Genomic DNA, 21,227 nt, shown 5'->3' with positions numbered 1-21,227 from the left:
CTTAGGAGAGGACTGGGCCACCAGGGCTCTGACCTCCTTAGTGGACTGACCCACTGATGGATTCGTAGCTTAATGGGCTTTGGGAAGCAGTGGTAACCCTGGGAGGCTGGGCTGATGGAAGGCGTGGGTCACTGGGGGCGTGTCATTGAGGGTCTGTTTTGTCCCCAGCCTCCCTCTCTCTCCCTGACTTCCTCCCTGTCGCTCTGTTTCCTGGCTGCCATGAGGTAGCAGCTCTGCTCCTCCACATGCTCCCTGCCGTGATGCTCTGCCTCACCACAAGCCCAGAAACAACGGAGCAAAGTGACCTTGGACTGAAACCTCTGCAGCTGTGAGCCAAAATCAATCTCTCCTCCTCGAAGTTGATTTTGTCAGGTATTTTGTCACAGTGTGGAAAGCTAATAGGGAAAACAGAATTTCCTGAGTATTCTTTTCAAATAGCCTCCCTCATCATTTGGGTTCAGTTGTCTTCAGTGGCTGCGGTGTCTTGGAATTACTGGGAGGAGGGGCCGGGGGTAAGAAGCAGGGAGGACTGTCCACTGCCAGCACCAGGAGGAGGCCTTTCTAAGGGAGCTTGGGGACCACTGGGGGAGGGTGTCAAAACTTCTTCCAATCCAAAATTCTATAGTACAATCAAAAAGCCTAAAATCTAAGTGCTGGTGGGTGCCACAGAATTAATTTCTGTCTGTGAATGAAATCAAGGGCTCACTGTGGGAAAGAGGGAGCGGTCAGACCTCCACAGAACCCAGCTGTGTTTCCGGTGTCCCAGGACACTTCCTCCACATCTGTCCGACAAGCACTTCTGTGAGAGAAAGACTGAAGCTACCCTTAAGGGCTCTTCCCAGCAAGAGAGCTGCTATTTCTCAAAGCACCCCACCCTGCGAGCCCAAGACTGCCTTTTCTGTAAGAGCTGGGCTACCTGGGCGCCCAGTGTCCCCCTCCCCACCTCTCTGCATTACATCACATGGAAAACACAGCCAAAGTTTAGCTAGTCCTTTTCATTAGTTTCTTACTTAGACCTTAAACACAGTTCCTGCCAGAGCCATGGACACTTGACGTGTGAGAAAACAGTAATCTGACAGATTTCACACCACATTGCTTTTTCAGGCTTGGAACACCTTTGCAAAAGTCCCCTGGGCTCTGCATTATGGCTTTGAAGTTTTGGGGGCACACACATGTCTTAACTGTTTGCCAGTTTTTTTGTAATTGGGCTTTATGCTGCGTTGGCTGCATGTGCTCTACCACGGAACTATACCCCAGTCACAGCTTAGAACTCAACCAGCGAGATTTACCCCAGAGTACCAGGGCAGTTGTAATAGATTTATAATATTCAAAGACAATTCACCATGTGGACAGATTAGAAAACAATGGTGTTCTCAATATTCATTTCAAAAGCATGTGACAAAAAAATCTATAATCTGAGAATTTTTATCAACCTGATAGAGAGTATCTGAAAAACCTACTACAATCTGAGAGGGAGAACAAGACAAGGATCCTCATCTTGACCCCTTCAACTCAACATGGAATACGATCCTCCAGCAAGTTTGATAAGACAAGAAAAAGAAATAAAAGGTACCCTGATTGAAAAGGATGAAGGTAAACTGACTTTATTTGTATGTTGTTATGGGGTCTATGCAGAAAACCTATTGGAATCTAAGGAAAAATCTTATAGAACCAACACAACTGTTTAGCAGGGTGCCAGGATACAAGATAAATGTACAAAATAGTTGTATTTCATGTACTAGCAATAACTTGTCAGAAAATGAAATAAAAATTACCATTCATAACGGCACTAACACTATGAACTACTCAACGAACAACTAAGACAGTAACATGAAAGGCCTGTGCTCTAAGAATTAAAAACAAAACAAATAAACAAAAACACTGCTGAAAGAAGTGTGGGAAAACTTCTAAATTTGGAGACCTGTATCATGCTCTTGTACCAGAAGACTTCATGCCACCCTAGTATTTCTACAGAATCAATGCAATCCCAATCAAAACCTCAGCAGGCTTTATTATAAAACTGACCAAGTGATCTAAATTGTATATGAAACATAAAAGACTTACAATAGTCTAAATGACTATGAATTTTAAAAAATGACAGATTAAATAAATTCTGACATCAAGATCATGATACAAAATGAACAGTCCCTATTTAAACTCAACCATACATAAATGGACACCTTATTTATAAGAAAGTATAAAGGCAATAATGGTGATAAAGAAAAAGTGACTCCAGAACAACTGGACATCATGGACAAATTCATAAATAAAGAAAGTCCAGAAAAAAAATCCCACACACCTGTAGTCAGTGATTCAGGAGGCTGACACAGGAGGATTGCAGGTTTGAGGCCAGCCTCAGCAACATAGTGAGACCCTATCTTAAAATAAAAAATAAAAAGGGCTGAGGATATGGCTCAGTGGTGAAGCACCCTTAGGTTCCATCTTTAGTACAAAAAAAAAAAAAAAAAAAAAAAAAACCAAGTAAAATACAAATACCATCCCCCACCAAAACTATAAAACTTCTAGGAAACATTATGGAAAATAATTTGAGATTGGCATTTGACAAAGATTCCTAAACTACTACACCAAAGCATGATTCAGAAAACAAATAAAGTAGACCTCATCAAAACTAAAAACTTTGCTCTAGCGCAGATACAATTAGCAGAATGATATTTCACAGAATGGGGAAATACTGGCACAACTGTATATCCAACAGATGACAGTATCCTGGTTATCTAAACAACTCTCAAAATAGTACCCAGAAAACAAACAAGAAAAAAGTAGGTAGAATATTTTAACAGACTTCACTTGGAAATAGAAATATAAAACCAGCTCATGAAGATTCTCAGCCTCATTAATCATCAGGAAATGCAAATTGAGATCACAGGGAATTGGCAGGACCTGCCTATTAGAACGCCCAGAATTGAAGGACCGACAGACCACATGGAAGTGAGAGCAGAGAAGGAAACTCTCCCACCCCAACTTGAGCAACCTCAGTCATCTCCTGCCACGCCCCCCAAAGCACCTGCTGTGTGATTCTAGAACATTCAAAGGAGTCTGGTTATAGAAAGCAGGTCAGAGGTGGCCCTGGTGTGGATGGGGTGGCAGGAAGGACAGGGGCATGGTTATGTCGGGGCAGGAGCAAACGTTTGCACAGAATGGTATGTTCATCATGTGGATTGGGGTGATAGCTTCATGGGACTGTTTGGGTCAAAACTTATCAAATTGTGCACTTAAATATGTGTAGCTGATTGCATATCAGTTAGACCTCATAAAGCTGTTAGGGAAAACAGGATGCTAATGACTGGGAAGTTTATGAAGACATTTCCCAAAGTCTCAGAACTGAAACCCTCCTTTCTGCAGGGAAAAGGTAGAGCAGGACAGTTCCTATGTTCAAAGCCAATCCCTCACCCCTGAGCCACCGCGGCTTGGAACTCACAGGCTGCCACAGCAGTTTCTCCCTTGCAACATTCTGAACTTGAGCCATCCACAGAGGGTTGGGCCAAGGGACTCCAGTGTATTTATTCTTACAACACTTCACAGTGCAGCCAATTGGCTCATCTACAATAGAACTGGAGAACTAATGAGGCGCTGCTGTGATCAATTAAAATCCAGAACACAGACAAGGATCCAAACTCCAACAAACAAGCTGATCATGCACTCCAGTGAAAAGTTGATGGCTAGTAGTCATTTGTCCTAAAAGGCCCTTTCTCCAATAATCTACGTAGATTTAGTTGTTCATACTCTGTTATCTTAACTTGAGGTAGAATCAATGGTACTACCACAAGAAATTCTATCATTGCTAATCTACTATTCGTGTTTAACGTTGAAAGAACCTCAATGTACCACCCAGACACTGTTTGTGGTACGTCCATTAACATCTATCATTTGGAGCAAATTTAGAAAAAATGTACTGTGAACGGTGATGAACCTTTCATCCCCTTCACATTTTGAAAGATTGTTTTCTTAGCAAACATTCACTGGAGCCTGTAGCAAGCTAGACATGGCAACATGCCGAGGAAACACCAAGATAAATTAGATGCAGTTCTGGACCTCAAGATGCCAGGAGACTTCTCTAGCAGCAGTAGGTGCCAGATGCCCTTCAAAAGGATTAGCTCAGTCCACATGCACTAGGCCTGCCCGTAAGCTGCCTCCTGACGCCATTGCTGTAGGGTCCTTCATCCAGGCTCAAATTACTGACCTCTGCACCTTATGTTGGAAAATGCAAAGGCCCATTCCTTCAAGTCACTTGGAACTAGGTGGGGTGAGGAGGGATTCTGAACATTCTAGAAAGGCAGTGGAAGCAGATTAGCACAGGACACACTATGTCAGGAAAGCAGTTATGCTCCATATAGCCAGCAAAGGCACAAGATGAGGAACAAGACTTGGGTTTAGAACTTGTTTCCATAATTCAGTAAACATGCTGCTTGACCTTCATAAGTTTCAGTTTTGCCTTTGAAGAATGGGCTTGAAAAGCACCATGCGGCACCTCCCTCATAGAATTTGGAGAATTTAATAAGAAATAAAATGTGCCAGAAAAGTGCTTCAGGTAAAGTAACTAACCTAGAAACCAAAGTAACTTATAATTCAAGTAATAAGCATCTAAAATCATATTCCCTGAAACTGAAACTCATGTTTGAATTAGAGTTTAAGGAGAAGATAAGTGATAAGACTATTCTTATATGTTGTAATTCAAGCGCTAATCAAATGCTGAAAACCTAATTAATTATTAGGACAACTTATTTAATCAGTTTAAAATTTATTTGACAAGCACCTCTTTGCAGTTCTTATTATTTGCAGACACTGTTTTACAAATATTAACCCTTTAATGTTGATAATAAACTTATGGAAAAGGTATCATTACTATCCTTATCCTCATTTATGTGTGTGCATTCAAAATACATACAACTTCAACTTAATTTTGTTTAAGGAATATGTTTTGCCTCATAGGAAGTGTTAGGTGCAGAACAGGCTGAACTATGTTATCTGCAGGGCAGGCTGAACAAATGTTAGCTGCAGGATGGCCCACACACTCAAAGCCCCCTCTGTCTGGTCCTTTATCACCTGTTTGCGTCAAAGCTGAACATTCAACCCCCACTCAAGGCTGAACACTCAACCCCCCCCCCCTCCCTTGTGCCAACAAGGCAGCTTGCAGACCCAGAGGCCCCCTTAGATTTGGGCTATAAAAACTCCCTCCTGCTGGGCCCCTCTCTCTCTTGCTCTCTTGTTCTCTTGCTCTGTCTCTCTCTCTTGATCTCTCTGTCTCCCTTGCGCGCATGCTCTCCCCTCTCTCTCTCTTTCTCTTTCTCTCTCTTTCTCCTCTGTTGCACTGCTGCAAAAAGATCTCTTGGTCGCTCCGAGTGTTGTGGTCACTTTCCTTTCAGGAAGAATACCAAGGAAAGAAATTAAGTAGTGCTAATCTTTTCCAGAAGCCAGACGAATGTTGTACATCAGTAGTACAACGATAGTATTGAGACTTTTCAGAGAAAATGAGGTTAGAGTTATTGTGTTGGTTCAGAGTTTACTAAACTACTAGCTGTCACATAAATTGGGAATCAGTCCATACATATATTATTTACTAGCCTTCACATCTAAACATTTATTTAATTTAAAAAATCATATGTATATATTTTACATATGCATAAAAAAGAAAAAAATGGTAGAAGAAAAATGGAGCTAATATTTCTTGACTGCCTTCTGACTACCGGGCACTGGTCTGACCCTTGAGCACTGAAGATGCACCTTCCACACACTGTAGCAGGCCCAGAGCCCATGTTCAAGACCAGCCTCCAAACTAAGAAACGTTGCCCATGGTCTCACCAGGCCTCTGAACTGTTAGCTGCAGGGCAGTCTGAACAAATGTTAGCAGCAGGGTGGGCTGGACACTCCACCTCCACCAGTCTGGTGTAATGGAAACCCACATCTAGCCCTTGCCTGGTCTGCCTGAAGGTAGAAGATGACACCCTTAGCAACTACTGTATGATCCAATCACTGTATGCCAACAAGGCAGCTTGCAGACCCAGAGACCCAATTAGATTTTGGCTATAAAAACTCTCTCCTGCTGGATATCTCTCTCTCTCTCTCTCTCTCTCTCTCTCTCTCTCTCTCTCTCTCTCTCTCTCTCTCTCTCCCTCTATTTTTCTCTTCCTTCCCTGTCAATCAGACACTGTCTCAATAAAGATCTCTTGGTTGCTCCAAGTGTTGTGGTCATTTTTCTTTCATGAACAAAATACTGAATGTGAATTGAAATCTCTAATTTCTTTAAAATTAAAAGCTACTTTTTACTTAATTCTGTTTATTTTAAGCCCTCAAGAATGTCATGTACCAAAGGTCACATATTAACCAGGTCAATTTAGGAGTTTCTCTCCTTCCACCCAAGGTCTTGCCTCAGCCCAAACTGCTGAATGCATAGTTTAATTTCTTAACGTCAGTCAATGTGAGACCTTTTTTTCCTGTGGTGTAACACCATCCCTCCCTCAGGGATCTTAAAAGAAGACCTTTTGCTATTTCCTGTTGCCATTTCCTGAGCTGCTTTCCTCCACACAAAGTTCTATGTCACTGAGGGTCCAGAGCCATAAAACCAGTCTCACGTGAACTGAACCTCTGAAACCATGCTGAGAACCTATGGGGACACCATGTGTCCACAGGGGAGAGACCATTGCTGAACTCAACTCAGCCAAAGGACAGCACACCTTGCTCTACACACACATTAATGACACTCAAACATCAACTATATTTTAATATAAAAATCAGAAAAGACAAAACCCCAAACTAACAACTAGACCCAAGTAGGAATGGCTAGGTGTGAGCCCTCAGGTCCCCCTCATGGACATCCACTACTACAGCAAAAACAGAAAGAATTAGCACAAGGGCTGGGATACCACACCTGCCAGGGGTCTCAATCTAGATTACTCTAGGACTCGTTGGCAAGAGAAGGCTGTGACCCAAAAAGGCCAACACTTAAGAATGGCAGAGAAACTCCTCCCAACTGATGCATCAAACCCAACACAAGGATATAAGAAATTTGAAAAAAACAAGGTAACATGACACCTCCTAAAGTTCATAATTGACCAGCAAATGACCCCAAACATACTGAAGCGAATTAAATGCAAATAAAGAATGCAAAATAATGATCATAAAAGTATTAATGAATTCCAAGAGAACACAGAAAAACAACTGAATGAATTACAGAAGTCAGTATATGATATGAATGATAAATTTACAAAAGAGATAGAAAAAGAACCAGACAGAAATCTTGGAAATGAAAGATACCATAAATCAAATAAAAAGTTCAGTTGAAAATCTTTCTAATAGAGCAGACCAAGATGAAGACATAGTCTCAGAGCTGGAAGACACAGTGGCTGGCCTTGAACATCCAAACAGAACTACAGAAAATAAGTAATCATGATCAGAATACACAATAACCCCGAGGAATTTAGAGACCAAATTTGTTAATCATTGGAATTAAAAAGGGTAATAGAATGAATAGCCATTTCAGGGAAATAATAAAAGAAAATTTTCCATACCCTGAGAATGAGATGGACATCTAGATTCAGGAGGCATTCAGAACCCCAAATAGACGAGATCATTAAAGAACTTCTCCATGACACATCAAATGCCTGACATACTTAACAATGACAGAATTTTAAAAGCCTCAAGAGAAAAACATCAGGCCACATTTAGAGTCAAGCCAATCAGATTCAGTTCCAATTCCTCAGTACAATCTCTAAAAGCCAGGAGGAGTTATAATAATGTGTTCCAAGTCCTGAAAGAAAATAACTGTCAACTAAGAGTGCTATATCCAGCAAAGCTACCTTTCAAAATATAAGATGAAATAAAAACTTTCCAAAGTACTCAGAAACTAAGAGTTCATGACTACTAAGCCAGCACTATAGAACTTAATGAAATACACACAAAAGAAATAAAAAACAAACCCCAGAGCTCACAAATGAAGAAGTCTAATTTGAAGAGTAGCTCAGCAAATGAGAAACAGAACCAAATTAAACAAGATAAATAAATAAAAATGGCAGGAATTAATAAACATGTTTATAATAACATTGAATGCAAATAGTCTCAGCTTTCCAAATATAAAAGACATAAGCTGGCAGAATGGGATTAAAAAACAAGATCCAACTCTATATTGTTTTCAGGAGATTTACCGTTTAGGAAAAGACAGCCATAGGCTGAAAGTGCAAGAATGAAGATTGACAATAGTATGCAAATGGAGGCCCCAAACAAGCAGTGGTAGCTACTCTCATATGTGACAGAGCAGATTTCACATCAAAATGAATCAGACGAAACAAAGAAGGGGAAAGTGTTGGGGAGTGCTATTGGCCAAATTATATTGTTACATTGTGCACATGTACAAATATATAGCAACAAATCCCAGGATTACTTACAACTATAATACACCAATGAAAAATGTAGAAAAATAGAAGTCAACACACACACACATACACACACACACACAACCACATTTTTACCTTCCCTGGCTGGTTGAAGGTTTACTGTAGACCCTGCTGGTGCTATGGGCTCTAATAAACTCTTTGGTCTGAAGGTCCATCCTACTCTGTGCCTGTCTGGAGTCCCTGTCTCTCTCTCTCTCCCTTTCTGAATATAACAGGGGAAAAGCTATTCTTTAACTTTCTACACAAATAAATAAATTTAAAACCGTCACTTTTATGAGGCCAAAGCTAAATATTTCCCAATACTGCAATGTGGGGGCCATGGCTATCTATACCACAGCTTTTTAAAATCCTAGCTGTACTTGACATTCAGTTATGGTGGACATAGTCCACAGTGTGGCAGTGGGAGTCAGTGGGTGTACACAAATGGACCCTGGTCTTTGTGGACTGCAGTTTTCCATACTTTATAAACTGTGGACCATCAGCAGTTCAGGAAAAATAGATTTTACATTGTTTTCATCCCAAGGAGCTAAACTACAAGAGTTCTAGGAAATGGAGACAGAAAACAACCTTGAACAGGTATTCCTGGGAGCCCTTTGTGCACACAGCTTGCTAAATCCTGAGAGGACCAAGCCCAACAGGCCTTCACAGCCCTGAGCACCAGGACCTCCTGAAGCAGACACTCATGTGAACTATGGACTGGGGCAGCAAGTGTGCAGAGGGCAATTTCTACAAGGTAACTCCTGTTCTTCACAGAAGGAGCAGGGAAGGTTCCAGAAGGAAGTGCCTGGGCTTGGTTTTGAGGGGAAACTAGAGGCCAGAGAGATGTGTGAGCAGAAGAGGACACTTCCTGTGAAGGAAGGAACAGCTTTATGTGCTCAGGGATCTACAGGTGATGGGTGATAAGGCTAGAATCAACTGTCAGAACTGCAGAATCAAGGGTGGAGAGTAAACATCACAGCTGAATGCAACAGGGGAAATGATACCTTTTTGTTAGCAACCCATGCTGCGGCTGCCAAGCACCTCAGCAGCCTATGTTGCTCTGTTCAACACAGCACGCCCACTCCCGGCCAGGCATGGTTTCCATTCCTAGTTTATAAGTCAGCAAACTGAGGCATGGAGTGTGGTAAATAAGGGTTTGGCAGGTGTGCTCCACCTGGGCAGCAACAGGGCAAGAGGTGAGATTCCCGAGCTCCAGGGAATGCGCTCTGGAGCAAAAGATGATCCTCTTGATAGCGGACCCACAGATGTGAGTGGCGGGAACATGAGGTTAAAGGAATAACTCTATAAAGTGGGTCCACTGTGCTGGCCCCCACATGCTTTCTTTTCCAAGAAGCAATTTACCCACTTACCTATCTGGCTTAAGTGGACAGGCTATGTCTCATTTCTTAGCAAACTACCTGTTATCTGCCAGAGAAATGCAGGCCCAAAATAATGTTGGTAAGAGGAACCCTGAAGGGGACACTTTTGTGACCCCCTTCCACAGACCAGATCTTGGAACTCAGGGAGATAAGGATAATTTCTCCTAACAATAAAATCTGCAAGAATTTAATGTTGATAATCCTATTAGAACCTGTCAGCATGAGCCAAAGGGACCTAGAATTGGCATGGCAGTGGGGACTTGAAAGTCTGTCATTCTGCTGTCAGTCAAAGGTCAAGAGGTAGACCTGGGTGGGACTCTCTGGAAACTTCTCTGGGATCCCCAATAAAACCACAGTGGCAGGAGAGGCACACTGTCCCTCTCTTCTCTTTAATAAACTCATTCCTGTTACTCTGAGTGACGTGTCTAGAATCTTTCTGACTTGATAGCAAGAATCAGGGTTTGAAGGGGCCTTCATGCTGCCTCAGTTTCCTGGGAAGTCCCAGCCCTGTAACACTCTCAGCATCCTCTTATGACAGGACTGGACGTCATTTGACTCCTGATGGCAGTGAGCTCTCTCCTAGCCCTGGACCCTGTAGAATGAGCTACACCATCTGATCCACCAAGGGCCACTCTAGGTCCCCACTGAGAACAAGAGGTCATCTCCCTGAGAAGTGAAGGGAGGCCTTTCTGCTGAGAGGCCTCAGTAGGTGGAGGCAGGGAGTCTGATTTCCAACACTGAGATCCAGGCTGACCTTCTGGAAGGTGAGGAGGGGAAGACCAGTCCCTCTTCTGGATCAATATCCCCTGCAAAGGACCTCTGTGGTCAGAAGCCCCAGTTTCTTCTGAGCCCAAGGCCGGGTGTCACAGCTGGGTAGGATGCCCCACTGCACTGGGATCTTGGATCCACACCATGGCACGTCTGCCCCCAAGTGATCACAGTCGTGCATGTGTCCAGGTGGACTCAGGGGTCTGGGTGTCTGAGTTCTATGTCTGTGTAAATCCATCAAGGTATCTTTCGGCTCCTTTTCCCCACCTTTCAGGTGAGTGCAGATGAAGTTGGTAGGAGCCTCTAGGCTAGTTAGTCACTTGTCATTCAGAAACTTTTCAAAATGAAAAATGAAATGAAATGAATCAAAATGAAAACAAGAGTTTGCTCACCAACTTGTCACCTACCAACTTTACAAATTAAATCATGTTATACATGAACCACTTCCAGGCCACCTAGTCACAAAGGGGAAGATGGGTGTTAACTTGGGTTAATTTACATGCTTTAGCATTAAAATGACAGGTTGTACAGCCCCCCTCCTGCCCCTCCTCCCCTACAGCCCCCAGGCCTCTAGGTGCAATTCTGGCCAAAGAGTTTCCAATTTATTCTTTCTGTGGAGTTTCTGCTTACTAAACCCCAGGCCCCTCAGTGAGAGGGGCACTCTGTAACAGTGTCCACTTTATCCTTTCAATCAGCCCTTGCTGCTCTGCCACTGCAAATTATTTTTTAAATGGACCTGCTTCTTTCTCATCCTCTCTCCGTGTTCCTCCCTAATCTCTCCCCTCCCTAATCTCAGGGGAAACAGGATTACCTTTCTTCCCCCATCCCAGGCAGAGTTATCTGTCCTGGAGCACACATCCACCATAGGAAAGAAGTAATCCAGACTTCGGAGATGGTACCAGAAGATCTCAGAAATGACTGTCTTCCACATTAACAAGTGAATGACAGCTCCAACAGAGAACACCTGGAATGTGTAGCCTTTGAATCACCTCTTTAAAAGTCCCCTGTTCCTGCTGATGGCAGAGTCACAGCCTCTGGGACAGGAGTCCCCTGTACTTCTCCTTTGCTAGCAAAGCAATAGAGCTCTTTTTCCTCTTTCTCAAAACCATGTCCTTGTTATTGGCATTTTGGACGAGGACCAAGCTTTCCCTAACAACTCCACAGCAATCCTGGGGGCACTGCAGAAATGCAAATACGAGGCAGCCTGATGGCCCAACTGCTTGCACACTGCCTGGGCCCTGCCAGACCAGCTGGCCGCAGCCCTTCCTTAGGCCTTTGCTCCCTGTATGTGTAATGGACGTTTTATGACTATTATAAAAATAGTATAAATATAATGACCAACATCGCACTTTTAATGTTTGCTTTTTAACTTTCTCCTCATTTGTTATTGAGCAATTAAACTCAAAAGGCAGCCATCCCAGGCTGTGCCATGTGTTTATTATTATTATTATTGTTTTTACATTGTTTTCACATGCCCACATGAACTTTTCCTTCATTAAACATGATTCACTTTCTAATCATTATGATATAGGAAAACGGCATATAAAAAAGGGTCACAGCACAAATGGGTGGATACTCATTTAGCAGAGTGCCGTTTTCATGAGAACGAACATAGACTGATTCCCATTCCTTTCCCTCCTCTCCTTTTCCAGTTTCACAATTTAGGTTTATAAAATAAGGCAGCATGTTCACGCCAAATTAAGTTACAAAAAATTGTTGCTGTATATGGGTAATAATGAGCGTAATGCATTCCACTATTGTCATGTATTTAAAAAAAAAAAAAAGAGGCAGCAAACCAAACAACTGAATTTGAGAAAAAGTTCAGTGCTTGGAAATCTAGAGAAAGTACAGTGGTTGGAAAGAAAGCCAGTTGAGGAGCAGCACAGAGGACCTAAGTTACTGTCGTCACTGCCTGTCTCAGGATTCCACATGGGCAAAATGAAGTGGGATGGAGACACCAGACAACTGGGACCAGGGTCCACACTGGTGACAGGCACAGGATGCCAGGCATCTGTTTTGGCCTCCTGCTGGGCCCACCACAGACACCAACTTCAGAGCCTGACCTATCTCAGGAAACAGCAAGATTGTTCTTAAGCAAGTTCCCCTCAGAGCTATCTTAGGTGTCTGTCTCACAAGGAAACAGTCAAAGACCGAATGCCAGACTTGTAACTGACTTTTAATAAAAGTCTCCAGTGTGTAAAGAAATCATGCAGTTTATTACAGGAGACAGCATTCTTGACCACATGGCCCAGGCCAGTTTCCCACCTCTGTCCCTGTCCCCTACCAAGTGCACCGGCTGCACTTTGAATGCAAGGCCCACAGTAGAGAAGCTGTGCAGTGCCTCCGGACTCACAGGTCTGATCTCCTTATAGGTGTAGCGGGGGAGCATCCCCAGGCCCATGGGTGACCGAGGCCTGTGAGCTTCTGCCCGACAGGTGGAATTCTACTTCTGCACTCCTTTCAAAGCGTGAAGTGCTTACTGTCTGCAGAGATTTCTATAAGATGCACGCCCTTTGCATGGACTGGCTCTGCATGAACTAAGGCGAACTTGGTTCAGCTCGTCCCTTTTCTCAGGGACGCTGCCAGCATAACAGTCTTAACAGGGCTCTATTCTATTAAACAGGCTGTTGTTAGCGGGTCTCATATTTAGTTACACAGATTCATGTTAAAGCTTTATTTTGCCGGATGAATCTCCAAAGTGTGATCACTAATGTTTTTGTGGATGTAAGACTACAGCACTTCAGATTTGGGAAGAACAACCATACTTTCAGGCACAGTGTGTGAGCCTGTCCGTGGGGACATTCATAATGTCAAATCACAAGTCCTGACACTGTTTTTTTTTTTTTTTTTTTAATGCAGTCTCACTGTCCTGGGTGCAGCAACGGAAGGCAATCACTAAATCCCCCCCTCAAAAACCCAACACCCATCAAGTTCCAGGTGAACCTGAAGCCCATGTGTGCCCTGCTCGTCTTCTCTATGTCCTCTCATGGAAAAAAGTGATGGGCGGCGAATGCATCTGGAGGGAAGCAGATAGTCTTCTGGGGGTCACTTGGTGAAAAGACAGGATTACCTACAGAAAATAGGACCCCAGATCTGTGCCAAGCACAGGCGTGGGACTCAATGCAGCATCACATGGTGAGGGCACTGCCGACCCGACCCTTGGTGCATTAATGTGCTGTTGGCCCAGGACCATGGCAACCTCAGGTCCCCCACAGACCCCAGCAAGGCACACCCCACACAGACTCCTTCACAGCCCAGAGAGCACAGCATGGCTCCAGCCTACTCATCCCAAGGGCTGTTTAGATTTGAAATAATATGGGGCTCATCACCGCATCATGCACTAGAGCAAAAGTGAATCGAAACTCGGGGCAAAGCTGAAGCGTCCATGCACTCATGAGGAGCATGTGCTAGAAGGCAGCATCACGGCCAGAAGACACACAGATTCAGGGAGAGGGACAGGCTACATCAGGGCAGCATGCACAGCAGGCCTCCAGGTTTGTTTTAAAAACAAATATATATGTCAAGGAAAAATACTGGAAAAACAGGAACTAAAAAGTCAAGATCATTTCTGGGAGTTAGAATCAATTTTTTTTTGAAGTGTTTCCTCTATTCTTTATTTTTTCAAACAATCATCAACAAACATGCATCACAGTAATGGCAAAACCAAACCAATTCAATGTTTCTAAAAATAAGGCTAGTTCTCACCAGAGTGCCCATCTGAAAACTCTTGAGAAGGTCACAGAACCTCCCCCTGTTCTAAAGGTGGCTGTGTACAGGAGCTGGGTGTGCGTACTGCACCTCTGTGGTTACAAGGCTGTGACCAGTTCCCAGGAAGATGACTTTTATCTATTTGTTTCTCCTAGTCTTCAGCTTGTCTTCTTACAACTCAGACATGGAGGCTAATGCCATAGTAAAAATCTATTGTTTTAAAGATGCTAATTTCCAAGATTTAAAAGAATCAAATGCAACATCCAGGTCAATGGATGGTGAGGTATCTAAACCAAGGCAGTTTACATACTGCATCATGTAGCTCAAAGTTTCCATGTCCTGGTAAGCAATCTAATTTCTAAGGACTTACTCTAGAGGTGATAGTAATTAATCTCTTAAATTGTTAAAGGGATCATCTAAAAATATATTCAATAAATCACAACCTGGAGTTTGTGACAATTCAAGTGAAAAACAAATGTGGCCAATTATTACACTATAAGAGTTGTTATTATCCACCCACAGCATGGCAATCTGTGGTTCTGGCCCAAGCCTGGCCCCTGCCAGTTTTGGTAAAGGTTATAAAGCTAAAAATGGCTAGATAAATGGCTGGAAAAATCTAAAGAAAGGTATCATTTCATGAAATGTGCAAAGAACGTGAAATTCAAATTTCAGTGCTTATAAGCAAAGTTTAACTGGAACACGAACCTGCTAGTTTGCTAGTTGTTTTTTTTTTTTTTTTTTGGCACTGGGGATTGAACTCCGGGCACTTGACCACTGAGCCACATCCCCAGCCCTATTTTGTATTTTATTTAGAGACAGGGTCTCACTGAGTTGCTTAGTGCCTCACTGAGTTGCTGAGGCTGGCTTTGAACTTGCAATCTGTGTGCCTCAGCCTCCTAAATGCTGGATTATAGGTGTGCACCACCAGGTCTCGCTACCTGCTTATTCTTTTATACCTCTTTTCCTTCTCCTCTCCCCTCCCCTCCCCCTCCTTCATTTGGTGCTATTCACAGTAGCTAATTAAAACCAACCAAACAATGGAAATGCCTTTTGGATGAAAGGAAAACCAGGCCAGGGCCTCCAGCTACTCCCCTGAGAGGTACCAGCCCCACACCTCCACCTGCTCTCTAGGAGGACAAGACCCAGGGAATAGCACTCTAACTAGACACTCCAGAGGATTCAGACATGGAGTGTCTCCCTCCCTCCCTCTATTTCTTTCTTGTGTTAAAACCACAGACACTCTACCATGAACTATGTCCCTGACCCTGTTTATTTTTTTTATTTTGAGACAAGTCTCATCAGGTTGCTTAGAGCCTTGCTAAGTTGCTGAGGCTGGCCTTGAACTTGTGATTCTCCTGCCACAGTGTCCTGGTAGCTGGGATAGCAGGCATGTGCTGCACACCCATCTCTGTTACATCTTGTCTGGGCTGCTTTCCTACTATGATCACCTCCTGAAAGCCTAAAATACAAACTCACCCTTTCCAGCAGAAGTTTGCCAGACCTACTAGAGCTTTTACAAGGTGGTCATAGTTCCTGTTCTCAGCCACTAGGTGGAAGAAGAGCTCCTTAACTAGCAGGAAGAATTAAACCCAAACTGGCTGCTTTCCAGAGGATACTAGGCTCCCAGTTAAGTCATCCCCAAAGTCAGCCCTTTCAACAGTGCAGAACTGTTTTTCTATATGTATACAATAAACCATAAACTAAAGAAGCTCAAGGATCCATTAGTCCAGAACTAAATTCTGTACTGAAATCAGACATTTATTCACCTCTGCAGGCCTAAAATAAATATCACATAACCTGCCTCAGGAAGAGACTCTGCAAGGGCCCTCTGTGGCCTGCTCCAATCACCTGGGGGACTTTGACATAATCGATTGTGCGACCTGGATTTAGTGCCTGTGTGCTGGGCACTAACTTTAATTTTAACTGAGTTTAAGTAATTTTAGGATTTGACTGATGCCTGTTAGCAGCACTGTACAGACACTCTGTGGCCAGATTTCATACAGGCATCAGTGAAGGCCCGTGCATCGCATCTGCGCATTTATCATCACACCAAGGCCATATTAGACGGCAGAGAAGGGCACGGGATGGCATGGCCTACGCGGTATCACCCCTGCTCCTCGTGTCTCCAAGAAGCACTGAGCTCTGCCCACAGGTGGGGCAGAGGCAAGCGACCCAGGCAGGCGCCCACACCAGCCCCCTCACCAGCACCCTCTCCTGTCACTCCTGTGCCCTTTTTCTATTCTGTAACTTTGGTTGTGGACTTTCCCAAGGCCAAAGAAAAGCTCACACAGACTGACCGTGTGGCTCAAGGACTCCGGTATTCTCCCTCTCTCTCACAGGCCTTTGTTCCTTGCTGAAGCATGGAAAGTAGTAAGCATCATGACCCTCCTTCCCTAAGTCCCCACCAGCTCCCACAGCAATGGCATGCACTCTGTGCCCATAATACCGTCACTGCCATCGTGCACCTGAAACGTGGGTAGTAACTCCCAGCTGTCCTCTAACACCCACCGGAGGTCCACCCCCAGCCCTCGAAGCCTTGAGGCTTGATGTCCTGGGATCTGAGAGATGAGCATCCCTCCTGTCTGCTGGGGTCTTTACCTCTCCACTTCTCTCCTCCTGCTCTCTCCACACACCTTTTGAAGACACCAGGCCACTCCCCTGGGGCACCCACAGGCTGGGTTCTCTGACTGGTTTTTCTGGTGGAGCCACTGGAACTGTTTTCCCTCCTTTGCATGCCTGTGCTGTGGAGTGGGGTCTGAAGGCTGGGGCTGCAGGTGCTGAGGACCCACATTGTGCACCACCCTGGCGCTGGGAGAGCCATGGATCTCTTGACTTTAGTAATGTTGGTCTTTATCAATTGGCAGCTAAAGTGCTGTATGTGTTCATAAACTCTGATTTTTTTTTCCTTTGCAATTAGCAAGCAAGGAGCAATGTCACCCTGGGTCATTGTGTGAGCACCTGCCATCTCAGCCACCCCTACAGGTCACCATGTGAGCACCTGCCACCCAAGCACTGTATTGTCCAATAAAATTAAAGCTCCTGACTGCTTCCCCACCTCATCAAATCTCTGCTTGACACAGCAGTTGGCCTCATTCAGAAGAACCCTTGGAAATCCACAGAGCCCAACCATCATCACAGGGTGGACAGGGTGCTCTCTCCCATGGGTTCCCAGCAGTGCCTCTCACCTTGCATAGTAGTCATTGGGTGGAACGGCTTCTTGAAAGAACTGGAACTGATATAAATAAAGTCCAATCAGGTGCCCAGCAGTGAAAATCGCCAGCAGGACACAGAGGCAGCTGAACAGCAATGGGTCGAACGTCCGGCACCAGGACCACCAGGTGCACAGACCCAGAAATACAAAGAAATAGACAGCCGAGGTCAAAGACGGCAGCATCATACCTGGGGAGAGGAAGACGGTCAGGAACAGCAGAGCTGGATAGCACCATGGGGCAGCAAACCCTCTGTCCCTTCCCCTGCCCTTAGCCAGGGAGCAGTTTTAGAGAGGTTACTCATACTTAATCAACATAACCAGAAGAGGTGCTGTATTTACCATGAAGAGATCACCCTGAAGGGGTAGTTTTTAAAAGCAGTGAAAGACCAGAGGATGGAGAAGACCTCCTTGCAGCATTTCAGGCCAGTGAGCATCTCCTTCACACCAACAGAATTAATCTGCATATTTACTTGCCTGCTTCCCAAATGTTGGGGGCACTCATGTCTGTCCGTCCCAACCTTCCCAACACCATTTTATTTGCTTTATTGTTAAGTTAACTACGATCTGACCTCTGGTGGCAGCTCAAGTCTCACTAAAACTTCGTCCAGCCACCAGGATTTGGAGTTTCTTGTCCCTAAGGGCGGCGTGGAAGACCAGGCAGCTGTGTTCAACACAATTTATCCGGCATTGTGAAAGGAGCACTCACTAAGATGCTGGGTTTGATTTTTTGAGAAATTCTACCTTCTTTTTCTACCTTATTTTTTTTTTCCTACTAAAACTTAAGTACTTCACTTTTGACGTCCCCTCTGGACAGTGTGGGTGCACGCACTGTGGCAAGCTCCCTGTGCTGGTGGCAGTGCGATGGGAGGAGGGAGAAGATGGAGATAATATCATCATGGAATAAGCCGTCTACGGCCAAAATTGAAAGGAAGTGAGTCTCTTCTGGAAGATTACCATCTAGCTTCCGAAGAAAAATAGTGTATCCTGAGAGTTAAATTAAGATTTCAAATGACTCCGTCCAGAGACATGCTAGGAGGCACAAGGGTGGCTGCCGCGGGCCCCTCAGATGGTCAGGGCAGCAGATCACCCTCAGAGCAAGAGGAATCAGGTGTTATTCTGACCTCCACCCAGAAAATGAGGTCACTCGGATATGGAAAAGGGTATTAACAGGGCTGTCACGGGTGTACTGTCGGGACCCCTCACAAGGTCAGGACCAGAACCACAGAGAACACAACTTTCTCCTGTGGCCCATCCGCATGCCGTCAACGTGCCGGGTTCCCAGGCCTCACAGTTATCAGTGTCGGCTGCCTCCTCTGCACTGCCTCCCTCCACCGCGCCCTGAGCCACGCAGTCGGGACGCACTCACCCGAGGACCCCAACAGCACGGTGACCACGACCTTGCCGGCGGTGGTTATCATGTTGCCGATGAACTCCTTGAGCTTGGAGGCCACAGAGGCCACCCTGCGGAACATCTTCAGCTTGGCACTGTCCTCCAGCTCGCCCTCTGCGCCGTCCCCGTCTGCGTCCCCGTCCATCAGAGCATCTTCCGAGTCCGCCTTTTCTGCAGCAGCCTAAAGAAATGACAAAGAAGCTGCTGCAGGCCGGCCAGATGCCGCGGGGCTCCTGCTGCAAGGGGCAGTGAGTGAGGTCATTTCCCAAGTCAGCAACACCGCGCGTCACTCCGTAGCCCAGGCCTGGTGGTGACCCATGCCACTGTGGCCTTTCCTGAGGAGGTGAGCCGAAAGATCGCCAGCAGGACACAGGGCAGCTGAACAGCAATGACGCTCCGTCAGGTCCCCAGACAGGCTCTGCCAATGCTGCTCACTTGGTGTGCCCTCGGGGTGCTCCAGGGTTGAGCAGGCCACCTACCCTTCACCCCAGAGGTGGCCCCCCAGGGCTCAGGGCATCCCTTTGCTTTCTGAAATCCACATCTGTTCACTGTTTTGGGACTTCCGGGACATGGTCTCGGGCTACTTGGTGAAGTGCACAGTTGCCCCTGTCTTAACATTTTTAGAGACCAACTCCTGGATCCACCCTGGACAACTGAGCCCCTCAGGAAACACTCCCTCCAGAACACACAGGTGCTCTTTCCACTGGGGATGCAAACCCGGTTTGCTTGTCTTGTTTTAAAAGATAAAATAGGAATTTTTTTCCCCTCATCCATACAAGACTCATACACACAGCCATCACCCTGAGACCAGAGGACTCTGAGGTCCTGAGACTGTTTGCATTTGTCTCTAGGTCGACAGACTTCACAGCTTTGGCTGGGCCAGGCGCTCTGAGCTAGTCAGCTCCAGGTCAGCGGTGAAAAGCAGAGCCTGGCCTTTCCAGTCCCAGGGTCATGGTCCTGTCTCCTGATGATGCTGGTGAGGGTGCTGCCTGTCTGCCTGAGCTCACTGGGGTCGGGGAGGTAGGATAGGACTGTTGCCAAGCTGAAGGAAGTTGAGGCCTCAAGGACACAGAGACGGAGGCCAGGGAAGAGAGCCAGCCCCTCTCCACACCACACGTACACATGCACATGCACACGCACACGCATGTGCATCCACCCACCCATAGCAGGGCTGTGTGGGCCCCTCGAGCCCCTGGGCATGGAGGGCCCTGCTCTGCCATCACAGCGTGAGGCCAGACCCGGGGCTGTGCAGCCACACCCTCAGCTGAGTGCAGATGGGACATGGGAAACAGTCATGTCTGTGCTGGACGCACACAGACGCTTCCCTGTCGTCATTCCCTAAACGACGAAGCACAATAGGTCTTTACATGGCATTTGTATATATATTTTTGAGGCAAAAAGAATGTCTCATGCCTCCATCATTTTTATCCACAGGATGCCCGGTGTGTCCGAACCACTCTAGTAAAAGACACAGCAGTGACTGTGTGGCCACGTAATTGATGAGCAATCTAAATATCTCCAGTAAGGAATCAAATAGGGAAGGACTGACGGAAAGGGTGGCTCCATTAGATCTGAGGTCAGGGAGACTCTCTTAGAGGAGGTGACATGTCATGAGGTCAAGTCCCAGGAAAGGGCACTCTGGGCAGAGGGAAGAGCTGGCCCGAGGTGTTCTGGCTATGGCCTCTTCTGCACCCTTAAAGGACCACCATCAGGTTTTCAGCCTTCCGATTCTCAGAGGATGAATCTATAGTCTACTTCACTGAGGGAAGATCACCAAACTGTATCAGGCCCATCAAAAAGCTTTCCTGAGGCCTGTCTGCCAGCCATGCAGACTGTCTTCCTCCTGTAGCAATGCAAGCTGCAAGTGCTCCAGCAAACTCGACTGGATCTCATCTGCTCAGGACAGCAGGAAGAGGAATGGGTCAGCCACTCCTCCTATGTCCCACATCACAACACACTCCATTTCTCTCTGATGACCCCATCAACAAACAAACATGCTTCACTCTCTAATCTTAGAGGAGAAACCAGCCTTTGCCTCCCAAAGGGAACCTCTCCAAAAAGTTTGAGCAGATCCTCCTCCAGTTCCCCATGCAATTCTGATATGCATGCACTTGAGCTGCTGGGGAATAAGCAGAGGGGAGACAGCAGCTGGCAGCTCATGGCTGTGGTCGGGGGAGGAGGGGGTGTGTGTCTGTGAGGTGTTAGAGGGTCCAGTCGGCAGGAGTAGCAGTGACTCTGCCAGGGGGGTCAGAGGGACGGGGGGGGGGGAACAAATGTTGTTCCTATGCTTGTCTTTATTGGTGGCAGAGGACGGGGAAGCAGGCTGGAGGCTTGGAGGCAACACCCTGGGCTGGGAATTCCACCCCAGAGTCCTCCAGGTGCTC

At 45.7% G+C, this 21,227-nt stretch overlaps 1 protein-coding gene across 3 annotated transcripts in view; it reads right to left on the bottom strand.

The window, feature by feature from the left end:
* Positions 1–21,227, bottom strand: part of Piezo2 (piezo type mechanosensitive ion channel component 2) — a 347,771-nt gene that overhangs the window by 124,298 nt on the left and 202,246 nt on the right. For all 3 annotated transcript variants that reach the window (XM_034637375.2, XM_071602748.1, XM_034637377.2), the window contains exons 6-7: positions 18,820–19,024; positions 17,428–17,641 (exon numbers count right to left, since the gene is read on the bottom strand). In XM_034637375.2, coding sequence (XP_034493266.2) covers positions 17,428–17,641; positions 18,820–19,024 — 419 coding nt within the window. The remainder of the gene's footprint in view (positions 1–17,427; positions 17,642–18,819; positions 19,025–21,227) is intronic.

The sequence above is a fragment of the Marmota flaviventris genome, chromosome 16 (genome assembly GCF_047511675.1).
Source record: "Marmota flaviventris isolate mMarFla1 chromosome 16, mMarFla1.hap1, whole genome shotgun sequence".
Classification (NCBI taxonomy): Eukaryota; Metazoa; Chordata; class Mammalia; order Rodentia; family Sciuridae; genus Marmota; species Marmota flaviventris.
This window is presented reverse-complemented; position numbering and strand designations above follow the sequence as displayed.